Consider the following 18,104-nt stretch of genomic DNA (forward strand, 5'->3'; position numbering starts at 1 on the left):
ATTTTATTGAAAACCGCTTCCATGTGGATGTATTCTCTGTCACTCCAACCATCACACTGCCCTGGTAATTGTGCCGCTCTGGAGAGTGAAATAATTGATTTTGCTCTGCCAATGTGGCTCTTGTGAAAAAAATAGTGAGATCACTGCACTAGTATCTACTAGAATGGGATCTGTTTTCCTCGATACATGTAAGCTTAATTGGGGTATTTCTGAAAAGTTTATCAGTGATATGAAATTGTGGAACAGTGACTATAACCTCGCAGTAACTACTGCTGTCCATGGGGAAGGGCATTTGCCCACAGGGTTACCATATTTATAGAGACCCACTTTGGCTCGTGACCTTCTATTCTCTATTTACACCCCTGCCTCTGGCTGGGATATAGTGAAAGGCTGCAATTTGTGCTTTAGTAACTTGAAGTGCTTACTTTTAGGGGTTAATTGGTGTAGAAGTCCATCAGCATCTCAAGTTTAATATTAGGCATAAATGTTGTTAAAATAACCTATAACTTTTTTGTTTTAATTATCTATTTCAATTTATATATATAATTTTTTTATGGTTCACCCCTAACATCCTGGATCAAGCTGTTGCACTAGATGGACTGACCTAGTTGGGAGCCGTACACAAGACTTATGCAAATTAAAAAAATGCACTGCAGGAATTGAATAATGCCATCAGCAGCAACCAGATGGAACTTTTCATAGTATCTACTGATTTTAATCAAGTCATCCTTCAACTCAAAAGATACGGCAGGATCAAGGACAAATGTAATTTCATTTTTTAAACTTTGTGTAATCATTTTTGTTTAATCATGTTTTAAACTTGAACATGAACATGAATAAATCTACCTTCTACCTTCCAAAAATACCAGAATGCACTGTGCTGCACCAGACCAGAAAATACTCCCCCTGGCATGTGATGTAATGGGAGTTGGTTTTCAGATACAGGCAATGCAGTAACATGACATAATTCTGGTTTATGTTAGATCAGCATTACCTCGTTTTACTGTTTGACTTATTGTTTGATCGAGTTTGAGAGACAGAGAGAGAGACAGAGACAGAGAGAGAGGGGGGCGGGGGGGGGGGGCTCCACTCACTTCTTTACTCTTCATAGCTGTGTTTATGATGCCTATTCAGGTTGGGAATATCTTACTGTTATGCTGCCTTGCCATTCTGTATATAACTTGCAATTGCTGAAAGGACCAGAGTGGTCTTGCCACTGAGCTGGGGACAGGGGTAGTAACAGCACTGTAACCAGGACTGTGTAAAATATTAAACTGTAAAGACATGAGTATGGGTGGTGAGGTTAGGGTTAGGGTTAGGGTTAGCGTCCAGCTTCTCAAGTATTTCAGCTCTTACCTCCTTTAGATATATACTGATTCCAACCAGGAAACCAGAGGTCACAATGGTGGCTCCAGTGCTGGCTGGATTTTCAAAATAAAATATATCATGATGAAAACGAATGGATGGCCTTGAGAAGGCTGGATTTTCAAAATAAAAGCCTGAGATGGTAAAAGGTTGGCTATAGGGTTTGGACAAGGCTGGGTTTTCAAAATAAAAGCCCAGAGAAGTTAACAGGAATACACTGGGGGTGGGGGACTGGACAATGCTGTATTGTTGGATCTTGGAAGACAACTTCCATAATTAACAAATAAATTGTTAAAGAATCAATTAACAGGCTCATTTTAGTGCACTCACTTCCAAGTCTGGGTTTGCTTAACAGGACAGCTTCAGATAAGTGTTCACTTGACCTCTCCAAAGGATGCTAAAGTATTTTTCATTGTATTTTCTTTACTTTTTTCATGCAGCCACTGGTTTTACTGCAGTGTGAAAGTCCTAAACAGCACAGATGCATAACATTTTCCGCATAGTTAAAGCAGGTAACATCATGTCTGTTTTCTTGCTTTCATGATGGTGTGACTGTAAATTCATATTTCCATACAATGATAACTTGATAAAGTTGATTTCCATAAGTGAAATTAATAAGATCAAATGCCCGGTGGAAGATCAGAAACACTCATTATGAAATATGAACATCCACATGTGCTTTTGAAATGTGGCAGCAGTAATGTGTGTGTATATATATATATATATATATATATGATTTGCAGGAAATTAGCTATCGTGCCTAGATAAGCTCTGATGTGATTCTTTACATTTGTTCTTTACATCTTCTGAGGATGTGGTCATAATTATCCTGCTCTCAGCTCATTCTGAGGGTGCAACTGTTTACCAACCCCTGCCTGCCAGATCCTAATGCATTGGGTATATTAGCTAATGGACAGTTACAATGATGTGCCAGTCCTAATGATCCTGGCTGCATCATGAAACAGTTGAACCTTTTGTTACAGCAACCTCTGAATGTTGCTCTCTTTTGGTTGGCAGTGTTGTGAAAGCTAGAACTAGAGGCTGTGTGATGATCCCAAATGTTTTAACATCTGCCTTGTTGTGCCCTTCTGCAGCCATATAATCTTCTATCTTTTACAGCAGAGGGCAGGAGGTCCTGCCAGCAAGCTTTATGGGCTGTTAGAAACCCAGAAGCCATCTTGTAAATGACCAATTAAATGAGAAGATATCCCAAGGGAATGCATACCTGCCCAGAAGGAACCATACAACCTAATAAGAAGGGAATTTTGTGTGCAGTTTAGTGTTGTTTAGTGTGCAGGAGGCTCTGTTGAGAATAACTCCATCATGGGAATTCCCCTTGCCACTCTACTCCATCTCTAATTCTGCTTCAAAATATCAAGCTGATGCTGTGGAGCTGAAGAGGGAAAAAAATCCATTTCTCACATTTTCATTCATCAGGTGATAAAGTGAATGTGGGTCTCACTGGTCCAAGTCCCAACTGGATGCTCTCAGCCTGAGAAATATGGATGAAATGCAAAGTCTTCATCTGAGTGAGTAATGAGGTCGTCAGCAGTGAGTGTGGAGAGATGATAATATGCTGCATACATATACAACCAGGTGCCATTACCCCGACAGTTTGAATCAATGAGACGACAGCAAACAGAAGCTACTTTTGCTTTGCCTTATATTTGTGACGCAGGCATGGCAATGTTGTTTAATTCCGTGGTCAACACAGGGCAAGACACAGCCATCAGTTGTTCTGTCAGACTGCTCATATTGCTTGATATACATTTAGAACACAAAGTGTCACACATGGCATACAGAACAGACAGCAAACACAGAGAGAAAACCAGAGTAAGACTGGCACATCTGCACATCGTGTTAAGGGAGAGGGGGAGGGCAGGGGATCAGTATGGGCCATGAGACTGTGATTCATATTCTCTTATTCTCTTGATACATACACAGCTGTACGCAGTAACACCAGTCAACTCACTAAATCTAACTGAAGCCGCCGGCTCGCGTTGTCTGCACTATCCATTCTGTTCATTTCATCAGAGAAGGTTTAGAGAGGAGATGATCAACAGGAGACCAGTGGGAGGTGTCCCCACTTTCAGTATAAGCTAATACTGCATTGACCAGAAGAAGGACAACAAAGAGATTCTCCTTTATTATTAAGGATCAGTATTTTTACAGCTTGGGTCCAATTTTCATAGTTCAGGCCATCCTTCCTATCAGTAAGTATAACAATATCATCAGCAGGAAACACAGTGACCACCAAAAATAAGTCAGACGCATCACGAAACACATGCAGTCAGAAGATCAGACAGGTTCTTTAACCTCTGTAACATTTAATTGATGATTTATAACACACTATAATGTAGTTGTATACTGCTGTTATGGACATGCTTATTGCAGTAGTTGACTGTCAACAGCTCTTGTAACTTCTCCTATGAAGAAATATTTTATATATATATAATATATATATATATATATATATATATATATATATATATATATATATATATATATATAATATATATATAATTTTTTTTTGTTAATAGTTTGTCATTATCTCTTTATACCACAACCTCCACTTACAGATGTGGTGGGAAGGAGTTGTTGACTTGGGTTGGGCGATATCTACCAGAATGGCATACGATGTCTTAAAAATATGCATTAACTCTTTGAAACCTGAAGCGACATCACTTTTCCTGTCCTGCTTTCAGGCACCTTTCACAGGTATTTAAATATTTGAACCCTGAGTGCAAACTGGTGAAATGTCTTGAAAAAACAAACAAAAAAAACATTGGAAAAAATGTCAATGAGCAACTTGATAAGAAATGTTCCATAAATTGCAAGAAATCGGTAGATTTTGAAATGATTTTTTTTAAAGCTAGGTGAAGGGAAAAACTATTTAAAGCTAATACAGAATTATTATAATTTTTCAGAAATTTTTGATGTCATTTCTTTTCTTTTTTAAAATAAATTTTCAGGTCATTTTCTTATACTTTTTACTAGTTTCTCTCCATTTCTTGATTTGTTTTCTTCCCATGTTTTTGAAAGAAATGAAACCAATTTGCTTAGATTTTTAAAAAGGTTAAATACGTGTTAAATAAACCATTCAACCCTGACTTGCAAACTGCCAACTTTCTGTGTGTGTGTTCGAGAGAGGGATAGAGAGAGAGAGGGGAAAAGACGGTGTACGGTTAATATTGCATGCAATGTTTCTGTCGACCTAAGTGGGAATAACTTCCTTGGAAAGCAAATTTTACACTCTCTAAGCTGCCTGATGGAACCTGTAATATTTCTTTTATGTTACCAGTGAATTTAAACTTTTTTTAGGAATCCACCAATGAGCCCAACAGTGACAGTTTGATCAGTGACGATGCCAAATCTTCATGGCTGTGATAAACTTGGTCACTGAAAACTGCACACTTTACCCCTCTGGCAGCCTACTTCTTAATTTGGAAGTTTTTGTGGGTCCCCAGACACAGTGCTTAATGAGTTCTTTTCTTTGTTTACCACGGGAGCAGTTTAAGAGTTGGCATGTGGATAATTGATCAGTTGATCTGTTAAGAGCTGATCAGATGGATTGATGAGAGGAGTAACTGCTGTGAGTGCCAGCATACTTTTAGTCTCAGCAGAATAACAGTTAATGTAAGTTTCAGTGTTGTGACATATGTTTCTTTTCCCTAAATGTCAAGGATTAAACAGCACTAGAGAAGCTGCATTACTACTGAACACAGAGACACCTGGACATGCTGTCCTTGACACAGACCTCAGCCAGGAGTTGGATGCCTCTCTGTCTCTGCCACTGTGTGCTGTCTTAAGCTGTGTGCTCATTGCCATGGCCCTATGTTGGAATCTCTTTTCTGTCTTTCAGTAGGGATTGCTTTATTTACTCACTCATTTAAACGTTTTTTTGTTTTGACCCTTAAAGATATATGAAGTACAATGGTGTACACAAAGAAAAAAACAGAACTAAACTGGCTGATGCAGTAGTTTACCAAAATGATAAACATAACTGCAGTAAAGGCTAACACATTAAGGTCTGCATGCTGGGTGTGTATGACTCTAATGGTAAAGGCCCTGGGTGAAAATAGTGCCCAGCACCCAAAGGCATGATGATCTGTAATGATAATACTGTAGAAATAATTTCCAAACCTCAGAAAATAAGACCCAAGTTGTAATAGACCAGAATGATCCTTTGACTATCATTACGTGTTATACACATAAAGCCAACAATGACATTACTCTGCATAAGTATTGAGATGTAACATACTGTACATCAACGCCATGCATTTGGAGTATGGGACCTCAGCTGAGGAAAAACATCCCATCTTTATATACTAGTTACATTTGTCAAGAGCTATGAGCACTTTATGGACATGGGAGTCCAGGTAGTTTGGTTCAGAATTGATTGCACAGTGAAAACTATCGCCCTTCTATCTCTCCCTCACTAGATTGTGCCCACTGTGTCCTAGAAACAGGTAAACCCATTTTGGCATTGAGATACAAGTTGAATTCTGGCATTGCTGCCAATTCAATCTGTGGAAGTAAACAGTCTGTCAAACTGCTTCGCTCATCTGTGACAGTGTATGGTCTGTTTATTGTTCCTTCAATTATAGAAAACATCTGCCAGAACACTATGACCTCTGTGTATCAATATTCCACTGGTGACTGAGAACAGGCTCGAGTTTAGGAAGATCCTTGTGAGAAAAACTGTATTCCAAATGATCCAGGGCTTAGTTTTTCTCTGCCCCACACAGACAAAAACAAACATATAACACAGTTTTTAAATCCAGAGGAAAATATCTTTATGATCCTTGGTTATCAGGATGCTCAAAGCAGTCATCACTGGAAAGGTCCAGAGCCAAAACTCTTATCCCACTGAGAACACTGCTGCTCCAACTGGTCCAGCAGTTTGTCCACTGAGTCTTCTTTTTTCTCCAGTTTGAGGTATCGTCTCCCGCAGCCCAGGTCAAATCGAGGCCAGCTTCGGTGAGTTTGCTCCCCTGCAGCATCCACAACCTGCCAAGGGATGTTCACGCAAATCTGTGAAGCAGCCTCTCTGCTTCTGATGAGCAGCTGATTTCTATAAGCCTCCTCCCCCAGTGCACGGAGTCCATCCTTCAGATGCACACCAGATTGGTCTGTGTAAGGGTTAGTCCTGTAGCTCATGCTTTGGCAGCGCCTTGGCTGGACTGCTGGGATATCCACCTCGTCCAGGGTGGACAGGGAGCTGGCAGATACCAGGCAGTTGTTGAGCTTGGTGAATGGGGCGGGCTGTGGGTCAAAGCTGTCACTGTCCCCATGCTCAGCTCCACACCGTGTGTTAAAGTCTGTCTGACTGGAATTACAGAAGCTGGAAAAGGAGGAGTGGAGAGACGGTGGAGGCTCTGACTTCTGGTGGTGGAGGGCTTCTGTCTGGACAACAGCTTGCTGGTAAATGCCCTCCACACCGTCCTCCTGTTCTCTGGACTGTCTGGTCTGCAGCAGGGGCTCGGATCTTGCCAGCTGCTGAAGACAGAGGATGTTGAGATGGGCAGCTGGTAAACTGCTCACCCACTGGTAGTGTTTGGACATCGAGTTAGCTGCTGCTATTTCTTTAAGGTCTGCCGAGGGAACAGCTGCAGACACAGAGCAAATTACACTGCGCATCTGAGCCAGTAGCATCTGAGTCTCTCTGTCCCTGTTCTCGTAAAGAACTGTGTTGGCACATATGAGGATAAAGAGTCCGACCCCCATGATGACAGGTCCCAGCAGCTTCATCCGCTCGCTATGGATGAGGCTGGCTGTGGACAGGAGGCCCTTAGCTCCCAGACTCCAGCCAGAAGTATGCGACTCCGAGATGCTTTCCCCCTCCGCAACTCCCAGGATAGACGATCTCGATATCCGATAGGGCCAGTATCCCGCCACAGCCAGAGCGGTGCCAACCACCACCACGATGAGCCCCAGCACCAGGAAGGCTCCAGGCATGGAACGGATGCGAAGCTTGCCTTGGATCACCCCGTCCTTCTTCTTTCTGCCTCGTAATGTGAAGCGAGACTTCCGTCGGGAGGGAGGTGAACTTGGTGTAACACCTTGGGCCTTCTGGGTCTTCATGGCACAGGTCCGTCCAGAGGTGGTGCTCCTTAACACCCTGTCAGAGGACTTTGGGAGTGAGGATAATTTAAGAGTTAATGCAGCAGAAAACTCTATATCAAGATGTTGCATCAAAGGGTTCACAATACATCAGTGATGCGATGCAAATGTTTGTACCCTGTTGAGACAAATCTATCAAGTCTACCAAATAAATGTGAAGTAAAAATTTGGACTCAGTTTGTTTGAGTCAATTTCACCTTATTAGCTTAAGTAGAGGACCTAAATGTTAACAGCAATGATACACTAAAATTTAAAGAATACCTCTTATTTTTTAATACATTACACAAATGGTTGCTTGAATCTTGATTGTAAGTAGGGAATTGTTCATCTACTTAATGATAACAAAAACACTGAATACATAATATGACATACTAACCTAAGTAATTTAATTAATTTCAGTTCATTTCCTTGAAAATCTGTCATACACTGGTATAATGCTTCATTCATTTATTCATTCATTATCTGTAACCAGTTATCCTGGTATAGGGTCACATGACAGCTGGAGTCTATCCCAGCTGACACTAGGCAAGAGGCGGGGTACACCCTGGTCAGGTTGGTAGACTATCACAGGGCTGACACACAGAAACAGACAACCATTCACAATCACATTCACACCTGCAGCCAGTTTAGAGTTACCAATTAATTTGCATGTTTTTGGACTGTAGGAGGAATCCAGAATACCCAGAGAAAACCCACATTGACATGGATCGGTCACGCCGGTAGGTTTGAACCCCGAACGCTCTTGCTGTGAGGACAAAGTGCTAACAACTGCACCACCATGAAGACAATGCTGAACATGTCAACTCTTTGCATTGACCACTGACCACACCATGCTCAACTGGATGAGTTCATGTCTTCTGACAAACAGTTCTGAATGAATGACTTTAGCCTTACTGCATGGGCACTGACACATGCGCATTTTTTATGGGTATACTTTTACGCATTGTTAATAGTTTCACTTGATGTCTGATATACTTAATTAAAATTTGAATGACATACATGGCATTTATTTACCACCTCCCAAAATCAGTTTTTACAGTGAGGCAGTGGTATAACAGTCTGCATCTTACAAGAAATCTTTCAAGGATCCATCAGCAGTTAAAAAAAAAACCCTCACTAAATGTCTTCCTATAGGACTTAACCCTTCCCCTCCCCTCTTTTTTTTGCATTTAGTATCTCTGCTTGTTAATCTTGTTCCAGTACTTATGAGGGAGTGGAGGGTACTGTAGATATTGAAAAATAAATAAGGGTGCGTAAATTAATATGGTGATGTGGTTTGGTCTCAGTAAACACACACTCAGTTTGTTAAACCTGTATTCCTCCTCAATAATGAAAATTAAAGCAAAAATATATTACTGCTGAAAACTATTTACAACCATTTTTATACTTTTCTGTCGAAGTGTTCTGCAGGATCTGCAATCTATTAGTGAATATCTGTCCTGTTTAACAGAGATTGCCCAACACTGCTGTCAAGAAGATTTGTCATTATGCCTGCTTTGCTTTGCTTTTTACATATGGACAGAAAACCCGAAAAGATAATGCCTTCGGCCTTGGCTATTGCCAGCACAGAGGCATAATAAAATTTTATTTACTTTGTTATTTACTTCCTTACTTACTGAAAAGGAGCAGATAAGTCTTTATCAACTTGCTTGATGTTGCCTTCAGTAGCAACATTTTCTACCAGCCACAGTTCTTGTGGTCTTCATGTTGTTTCTCAGTTGCAACCCTGGCCCTAATATGCAACTGCATTCTTGAGCAAGTATACGTGAGCCCTTGCAGTTCCCTGACTGCTCGAGAGCCTATGAGCAGAGCCTGCGCAACACTGAGAATAATGTATATATCTGGCTTAAGAGGGGGAGTTAGCTGTAGATACATGCAAACCCTCTCCTTGAATAATGCATTTCATCAGTCATCATGACAGAGACATGAAACATTGCATTACACTGCCTGGAGTCCAGACAAAAATTAGCCCCCTGTCTTCACTTGGTTATCTATCGGTCAGTGGTTGTTTACCACTTACAGTCCTTTCTCAATGTTAATCACCACTGGAAATAATTATAGTGAAACTCCTCAGACTATTCCAAACCTCCCATGTCTGTGGGGAGCTTGTAAATTAAATGACGTACAAGCAAAAGTAGAGAAACACTTGCACATGTCCTGTTCTTACTGAGTTCCCACATGGTCATAAACAAAGTGAAGTGAAATGGAAAAACAGCTTCAAACACTCTGACTGCAATTACTGTGAGGTCCTGAGCATGCTGCAATGAGAGTAAAATGTTCTCCCCATGCTGACTGTCAGACACCTCACAGCTATCTTACTTCTGCTTCTTCCTCATGCCTCACCACCTCTTATGAAAGCTCTTAAGATGTGGGGTTTTTTTTGTTTTTTGTTTTTGTGTTACGTCAGTAGTTCTCAGACTTTTTCTGTCATTCATTCAGAAGCAAAAAAAAAAAAAAATCAAATAATAATCAGTCATGATTTCCTCCACCATCTATGATGATATACAGAGAAATAGCCACCGGAATACATAAAATACATGTATATAAAAGAACAGGAAAATAGGGTATACATATAGTATATTATACATACTCAAGAAGAGTGAGTGAGCTGACACAGATATTTATAACATGGGTCACAAGAGATTAACCACAAATAATAACTATTACCGGATTTTTTGAAGCAGCATTGACCAACAAATTACATTTTGTGTTTTTGCATAGTGTAACCGCACTGCAGAGAGCTTCAGCTGGGCAATATCTCTGAAGGCAGACAGCCATTCCTTCATTGACAGTGCATGCAGCTGTTTTCAGTGACAAGCTACCACTCTTTTAGTTGCTGTAAGACCAGCTAACAAAAGGCGCCTGTCATTTATGGTTAGCTCCAAGGATGAGTTATCATTAAGCAACAGCAAGCACCGCGAGTGAGGGACCGCTCTCTCAAAGATATTGGACAGGATGCTTGAGATATTCCCCCAGAACCTCGGGGGGAGGAAAAGGCTAAGGAAATCGGCTCAACTCTAATAATTCTTGTCTGTTTATTGTAGTGGATCATCGTGGATTCCTGGGTTGTTGGGGAACGGGGTGGGTAGTTTGTTGATTATTTATTGAGACAATGAATCTCCAGCTTTCTCAGGTTCAAAACAACTCCTTGACTAATTTTTTGTTCTTGGAAGGAACACCAACTAAATCACTTATTTATTTAACATAATACTTAGATTAGAAACTGTCAGACTGTTTCTCCGATATGCATATCTATCCTGATGCAAAACAAAACCCAGTGTTAATTAGACGACAGTATATGTGGGAATCATAGTGTAAAATGTAAGATCACTTTTTTAGCAGTGACTATGCCTATCAACGAAATCAACTAATTCAGTTGAATGATCAACAGTTTCATCCTAATAACTGTGATACTAGAATTGTAAAAAGTCTTTCTTGTAAGCAAAAATACCAAAAATCCAGTGGTAGTGTAAAGTCTTGTTATCGCCAAAAGGAAATTATATATTTTGGGATTTCAAAATCCAACCAAATTATGTGTATATTATGTGAATATGGGATATGTTACACTGTTTTCAAAACATTGTGAAATTTCACAGACCAAACGATTGATCAATTTATCAAAACAATCTCTGGTAAAATCATAAAAAATGAAAACTATCAAAAGTTGTAGCCCTATCATAAGCCATGTTATTTAAGCAAAGGCTTACGGCTGTCTGTGTTCAGACATGAAACATTAATGCATCTGAGATGCTTGGCTCATTCTGTTACATTTAAATTTTTGTTATTTTAATGTCACATCAATTGTTAAACTCATATCACGTTGTTGTGCATAAGATGGTGAAATCACTGCATCATTCAAACAACAGCTTGTTCTGTCCTCTCGCTCTGGATTATGACTGCAGTAACACCTATTACACCTGAGTATAAACACACATCTGATCCAGAGCATGTTCACACAGCCACGTTACTAGCTAGTGTTTAGCCACTGTGCCGAGCTACTGTGTTTACTCATCAAACACTGCCACTTTTGCAGTGCTTTCAGTGGAAGATCCCAACACAAAAAAACTATCTTTCACATCCGCATGATATACCGCTGGATGTTGTCACCATAATACGCAGTCGCAGTCAGTTGAGAACACAGCCAGATGGAACCTGCTGCATCCGCATGATACCCCATTGGACAGTGTGAGGTTAAAAAAGGCTGGCAGTAACTACATAATGTAAGGAGTAGAGGTCCCTATAGGGCGGGCAGGAAGGGTGGTGGATAGGTCCAGCAAGCCCCGGACTTTCATGCAGGAGTCTAGTGTTTGCTTCTCATCTAAATGTGATGGTTCTTTTCTAGACCTCACCCTGTTTTTTTTTTCCCTAATCCTTACCATCCAAGACACATAAGTATACCTAGAGGATAATGTGTAGATGTGGAAGTCCACTGCAAAGTAGCAACATATAACAATTTAGGATGAGAATGTGGTAGTAGGAGCTAATCTGTATCGCTCATGGTGACTGCAGTTGGTATCTTCGTTTAAAGTAATACTAATATCTGCCTACAGCAAATGAGAACTACAGCTCTTGGCAAACCGCCAATCAAATTGCAGCACAATCAGCCCTATGGCATCATATCCTTCATTGCCAACAACTGCTTCCCTTTGTGTTTTGGAGGGAATGGTAGATGGTCAAGAACAGGCTCTCAGGATCTCAAGCATCTTCCCGAGAGGATCAAAAATGAAAGCAGCAGGATAACATGGTAAAATGGGCTTGTCCTGCAGAGCAAACAAAGGTTACTGTACAGTCTGGGTCCTGCCCACATACACTGACAGCACAGCCAAGCAGTGAACAGAGCAACAGCACACAGAGGAGAACAGGTGTGTGCTCACTCAGATAATTACCCGTGTTTAACTCTGGGAAAATGTGAAATGGCACATTATGTCAAACTGTAATCTAATGTAGGCTATTTTTCTGTTTTTGCATCTATCCTCACGCCACCGCATGGAGCCATTATTATTCGGTTCATCTTTCCCAGCAGCTCACCCCTGAAAGCCACAAGTTGTGCTTCATGATGGAAAGACACAAAGTGTCTGGAGATCATTTTACATTAGGTTATGGAAGGGTGGAACCACACCAATAAAATCTCTTCTGTCATGAAATGCAACAAAAGCGACCCGCAGTTCTTATTTTTTATGAAGCCCGACAGGCACGCTGAACCCGCAGGAATCAAATTTAGTTAGCGGCTTCACTATTAAAAAATCACCATACAGCTTCTTTCGTCTACAGGAATTTTTCTGCCGAGCGTGCCGAGCCGAGCCGAGCCGGGCCGGACTACCTCCTCCAAAACAGTGAATTCTGTATGGGGGCTACAAACCATGGATGTATGCTACAAACAGACAGGAATGCGTCTGACGGACCGAGCTGCTGCATTCCTCCACAACACACACCATCTCTATCTCTCGCTCTCTCTCACAGACACACACACACACACACACACACACACACACACACACACACACACACACAGAGTCATCGATGAAACTGTAGTCATGTCTCATCAGCTGCTGTGACTGCAGCACATAAACATCCAGCAGCCGACCACTTCTGCAAACTTGCCTGTATCTCTCGGATTCTGTTGCAGCTTGTTCATAGTTAGAGGAAACATAACATCCAGATCATCTGGGATCAGTAGTCTCCAGGCTGCGAAGGACCCAGCTGATAACTCGATTCCAACATACAAACCGTCGTCCACTGTGTTCTCCGACTCCACCGGACTGTGTGACACCCAGCTGTGTCTTCAGAAGGACAACGAGCCCCAGCAGAGCTCAGCCTCGGAGAGTGTGGAGCTCCGTCCCGCTCTGTGTCTGTCTGCAGCCACTGAACCCACACAGCAGCTCCGTCAAGTCAGCAGCAGCGTATAACTTCACAATACACTGCCCCTTTCAAAATAAAAGAACTACCGGCCCCGGACTACAACAACAACAACGGTACAAAGGAATGCAGTGTCAGACCTGGCGCCCCCTCACACAACACACCAAAAACTTTATTACTATTATTGCTGTTATTGACTATTTATTACCTCACTACCAAGAACAAGAGGAAATGACAAATTAACACAAATAATTTAGATAAATAGATGAATAACAAAACAAACAATAACAGAACACATTATGTGCAAATTTACTAGTTTAATCTTATTTTTTTCCTTCTTTTAGTAGGCTATGCCAATTCTGGCAATTCAAAACATTTTTGGGGGATGCTCCAAGCACCTTGGAACTTGTAACAAATAGGCATTATCTTGACATCCAGTGACTGCGTTTGATACCATTCTCTATCATGGAAATAGTGCACTAGATAGCCTAGTGTGTTTGCCATTTTGTAATAGTGTTCGAATTCTCTGGGGTCGATTTCATCCACTGTATAGTGCAATATAAAATACCCAAAATGCACAGGACATTTGAGTGTATATACGATGTACCCTACATTTTAATCCTGTATACCATAATGCAATTCGGTCATGTATTTCCGGAGGAAAAAAAAATCTAGTTTAGTGTCCGAAATCTCATTCAGTTATTCCTTATATTTTTCACTAAGTTACACACCACACAGAGTGAGTGAACGGTTTTGAACACAGCGTAGATATGAAAACCCCTCCAGAATGTTGCAGGCTGTTTTTGTGATTGTTGCAGCTTGAAATGTCTGATTTCAAGGCAGCCTTTCTATAATTTTTCTATCAAACAGGCCGATCTGATTGTAAAGACAGTGACAACAGGAAGGATTTTTTTAATATAGAGTTTGTGTCAAAGCCCCCATTCCACTCTTCACCCTGCTTAGAAAATTAGGAACTGACACTAAAAATGCAGGCATTGCATTTAAATCATTTTCTTTCTTTTTTTTTTTTTTTTTTTGTTGCTTTTTCTTCAAAGGTTTCCACCAGAAGGTTGATACCCCGAAATTCCCAGGAAGAATAGAAAGGATATGTTCATGTTTTGGGCTTTTTGCGATTGTTTTATCCGTTTCCATGGAAATACACTGAGTCTGACTTATAACTGGAAAACAATCACTCGTGTCATTAGAATCCTATATGAAATGAAACGTAGTTTACTATTCCAAGTTAGTAGGTCGAACTTTAGTAACACACTGCAATGGACATATTTCTTGTCCCTGTCCCTGTCAGCTGGCTGACTGCGTTCCGAATCACTTAGCCTTTATTTCCCATCATGTCTGTGTTCCGAATCACTTAGTCTTTATTTCCCATCATGCCTAGATCTGGACTTAAGTAGCTTTTAGTTTGCAGTTAAGTTTGCTGTTTTATGTTCATACACACAAATGTCACTTTTTGTCAGTGTTTTGTGTATGTTCAGAACATGGTGGTTTATGCTGGTTAATGTCATCTTTGTGTCAATTTATAGTTTACACCATTAGTGAGTTGGCTTTTATTTTTTATTTGATCAGTTGTATTTATTATACACATTTATGTAATGACATTGATAATTGCTGTAGCTGCTGCCTCCTACTTAAACTGATGCAGGAATACTGTGATTTATTCAAGAGTGGTGATTTAGAAATGGCAGAATGATCCTACTAGTGATGAGGAAGGTGTGCTGTCATGCAAATGTAAGCACGTTCTAAACATCTCTGGACCAATCAAACTGCTAATTAATTTATTATTAATTAATTAAAGGTAGCTTCTGCCCTGCTCACACTGTAGGCTGTAGTACAATTTCTGGGGAGTTGTATTTTTGCTAATCCATCCTACATATATTTACTCCATACTCAGCTTAGCCTACATTTCACAGGTTTTATATATATATATATATATATACAGATCCATCTGCAGATACAGTTAAAAAAATACAGTTAACTTTTTTTTTTTTTGTTGCAGTTCTGTTGATATTCAGTCAGTGTTATAGGTCCACAGTTTCTCCTTATTTTCACTAACAGAAATCTTAGTTGCAACACCTAATCAGTTGAAAAAAAAGGCTTTTAAAGTAAAAAGATATTTAGACTCCCAGAAGCTGTGTAGCTAAATTCGCTCTCAGGCTGCAGGTTGTGTGAATGTATGCTGGTGTTGTTCACCATCTTTTATTTATTTATTTATTTAGAGTTATGCTTGCTTAAAAATGCTTGTTTATACATGACCCTTGAATAAAAACGACCTTCTCAAACTACACAAATCCACAATAAATCAATAAAATAACAGAGAGGACATGCCCTGACATGCTTTGAGATTGATGCAGAGTGTACACCAAGTTCACCCAAATCTAATTTTGTGTTATTTCTGCTCTTTGGGCTGATTCAGTCTCTTATTTTGTATTTTTTGCATGATGACAGACATCTGCCAATATGAGCCTTTGTAGGGGATTTTGAAACTCTACCCACACAAACAGTATTCTGATTTGATGGGATTAGATTGTGTTATTTTGATGCAGTTAACCCAAAGAAACTAATGATTTTGTATGGTGATTTGAGGTCAGTTATCTTATGTTGCTGCTTTGGGATACAAATCCATGGATAGAATGCCAAGAGTCAGAAAAAAACACATGGCTGTTTGTCTCCACCTAAAGGACTTCAAGTTATATGACATGCTGTTATACCAAGTCTGACACTCATGTCATTAATTGTCAACTAGCAATGACACAATATAAGTTCAATGTCTATTTGTTTGAATCTATTGATGAACACATCTGACAATAAATGTTAACATATGATAAATCCACTTTTTTGACTGCTGCTTAACATTCACAATTAAATTTGTGGGTAAATTTAGATCCAGATGTTAGATTTGGGCATGGTGGGGAGTCCCAGGCACTCTGAGGGCTTCACAATGTTTTGATGTGACTGTAGACTTTTATCTGTCTAATTCATCATTTTATCCGTCTAATCATTCTGCCAAAATTGAGTTTATAACTTCTGCACTGGCTTAAAATTTTAAGAAAGCAAATTCAAGGTGTCGTTTAACCTTTGGACTTGATTGCACATGATAAAACTGGAGTAAATAGCAGTAGTTTGGTGACTGATTTGCAACCTGAAGAGACAGTGGCAGAGCACCTCTCCAGCACCCCATCTAAGGACTCCAAAAAGGGTGGATACTCTGAACTGCTGTTTGGAGACTGGGCACAAACAACAGTCAGGATCCATCCCCCCACCTGAAGGCGGAGGGAGGCTACCTTCTCATTGACCAGGGTAAACTCCAACAAAAGGCACCGAGCCAGGGGGCAATAATTATTGCCACCCCTGCCCGGCACCTCTCACCAGTGGCAACTCCAGAGTGGAAAAGAGTCCAACCTCTCTCGAGAAGACTGGTTCCGGAGCCCATGGTATGTGTCAAGGTGAGGCCGACTATATCTAGTCGGAACTTCTCAACCTCAGGCTCCTTCCCCACCAGAGAGGTGACATTCCACGTCCCCAGAGCTAGCTACTGCAGCCGAGGATCGGACCACCAAGTTCCCCGCCTTCAGCTGCCGCCCAACTCACACGGCACCCTACCCCTTTTGCCCCTTCTACGGATGGTAAGCCCATGGGAAGGAGGTCCCACGTTGCCTCTTCGGGCTGTGCCCGGCCGGGCCCCATGGGTACAGGCCCGGCCATCAGGCGCTCGCCAACGAGCCCTACCCCCAGGCCTGGCTTCGGGGGGGGGGGGCAAAATATTTACAGCATAACCAGGCAAGGGAAATTTTGAACCATTTTTCTTTTTCATCAGAAGGGGTCCAGTGAGCTACACTTTGTCTGGTCCCTTCCCTTTGACCTGTTTGTCATGGGTTACCCTACTAGGGGCATAAAGACCCCGATAACTGAGCTCCTAAGATCACTGGGACACACAAACCCCTACACCACAATAAGGTGGTAGCTAAGGGAGGGGTGAAGTTTGTTCAAAATATTTACAGCATAACAGTCAGAAGCCCATGTAAGAAAATCATATATGGAATATGTCATTTCACATATTGAAGTTTTGAAATTTCTGTGAATTGTCTGTTTTAAAATGCACTGAAATGTTCATACATGAAAACAAAATGTGTTAATATGCCATGCCAGATGGGAGCATGTGAGGCTAATGGTCAAAATTTGTCACAATGTTCCCCTGTGATATTACATTATTTTCTTTTATAATGAAAACAAATTTTGCCACATGAAATATGGGAATTGCATAAGCCAATTGGCAATATCATGTGTATTTGGACAGGTGATTTTTGTTCTTTAAGACAAACTAAGGCTAAAACCATGGAGGTTGGGTCACAGCCCAACATTGTCACAGAAGTTGGGTTGAGACAACTGGGAAACTATCCAAGGAAACTACGAACCATTTATAAACGTTGATAGTTTCCTTGCTACTAATGGGGAGGCCATTTCGGATCATTTATAATACAACAGTGACCATGATGCATTATAAGCAAATGCTTGGTCTCAAGAGGACAGGCTTTTTTGCACCGTTATATGTAATACTGGCAGCACAGTGATTGTAACAGGGAGGACACACCATACAAATTAATGGTGTATTAAAGAGGAGCTTATAACAGCAGAGAAAGGGGTACAAGGTCATGTCATGATGAGTGGACTAATGTTAACGTTTCACCTCGTTAACCATTTAGTCAAGAGCAGAGCACATAGCTGTGTTTGCTCATAACATGACT

At 40.7% G+C, this 18,104-nt stretch overlaps 1 protein-coding gene across 1 annotated transcript; it reads right to left on the reverse strand.

Annotated features, from left to right (window-relative positions):
- Nucleotides 1-4,401: 4,401 nt before the first annotated feature.
- On the reverse strand, nt 4,402-13,281 carry tmem200b (transmembrane protein 200B). Its single transcript, XM_042506828.1, has 2 exons — nt 13,090-13,281; nt 4,402-7,497 (listed from the first exon to the last, which is right to left on the reverse strand). Exon 2 carries the CDS (start codon nt 7,447-7,449, stop codon nt 6,199-6,201), a length of 1,251 nt encoding a protein of 416 aa, XP_042362762.1. The 5' UTR covers nt 7,450-7,497; nt 13,090-13,281; the 3' UTR covers nt 4,402-6,198.
- Nucleotides 13,282-18,104: the final 4,823 nt, after the last annotated feature.

The sequence above is a fragment of the Plectropomus leopardus genome, chromosome 18, assembly GCF_008729295.1.
Source record: "Plectropomus leopardus isolate mb chromosome 18, YSFRI_Pleo_2.0, whole genome shotgun sequence".
NCBI classification, from domain to species: domain Eukaryota; kingdom Metazoa; phylum Chordata; class Actinopteri; order Perciformes; family Serranidae; genus Plectropomus; species Plectropomus leopardus.

Excerpts from the sequence above, each read along its gene's own strand:
- tmem200b (XM_042506828.1), bottom strand. The coding sequence starts at position 7,449 with ATGAAGACCCAGAAGGCCCAAGGTGTTACACCAAGTTCACCTCCCTCC.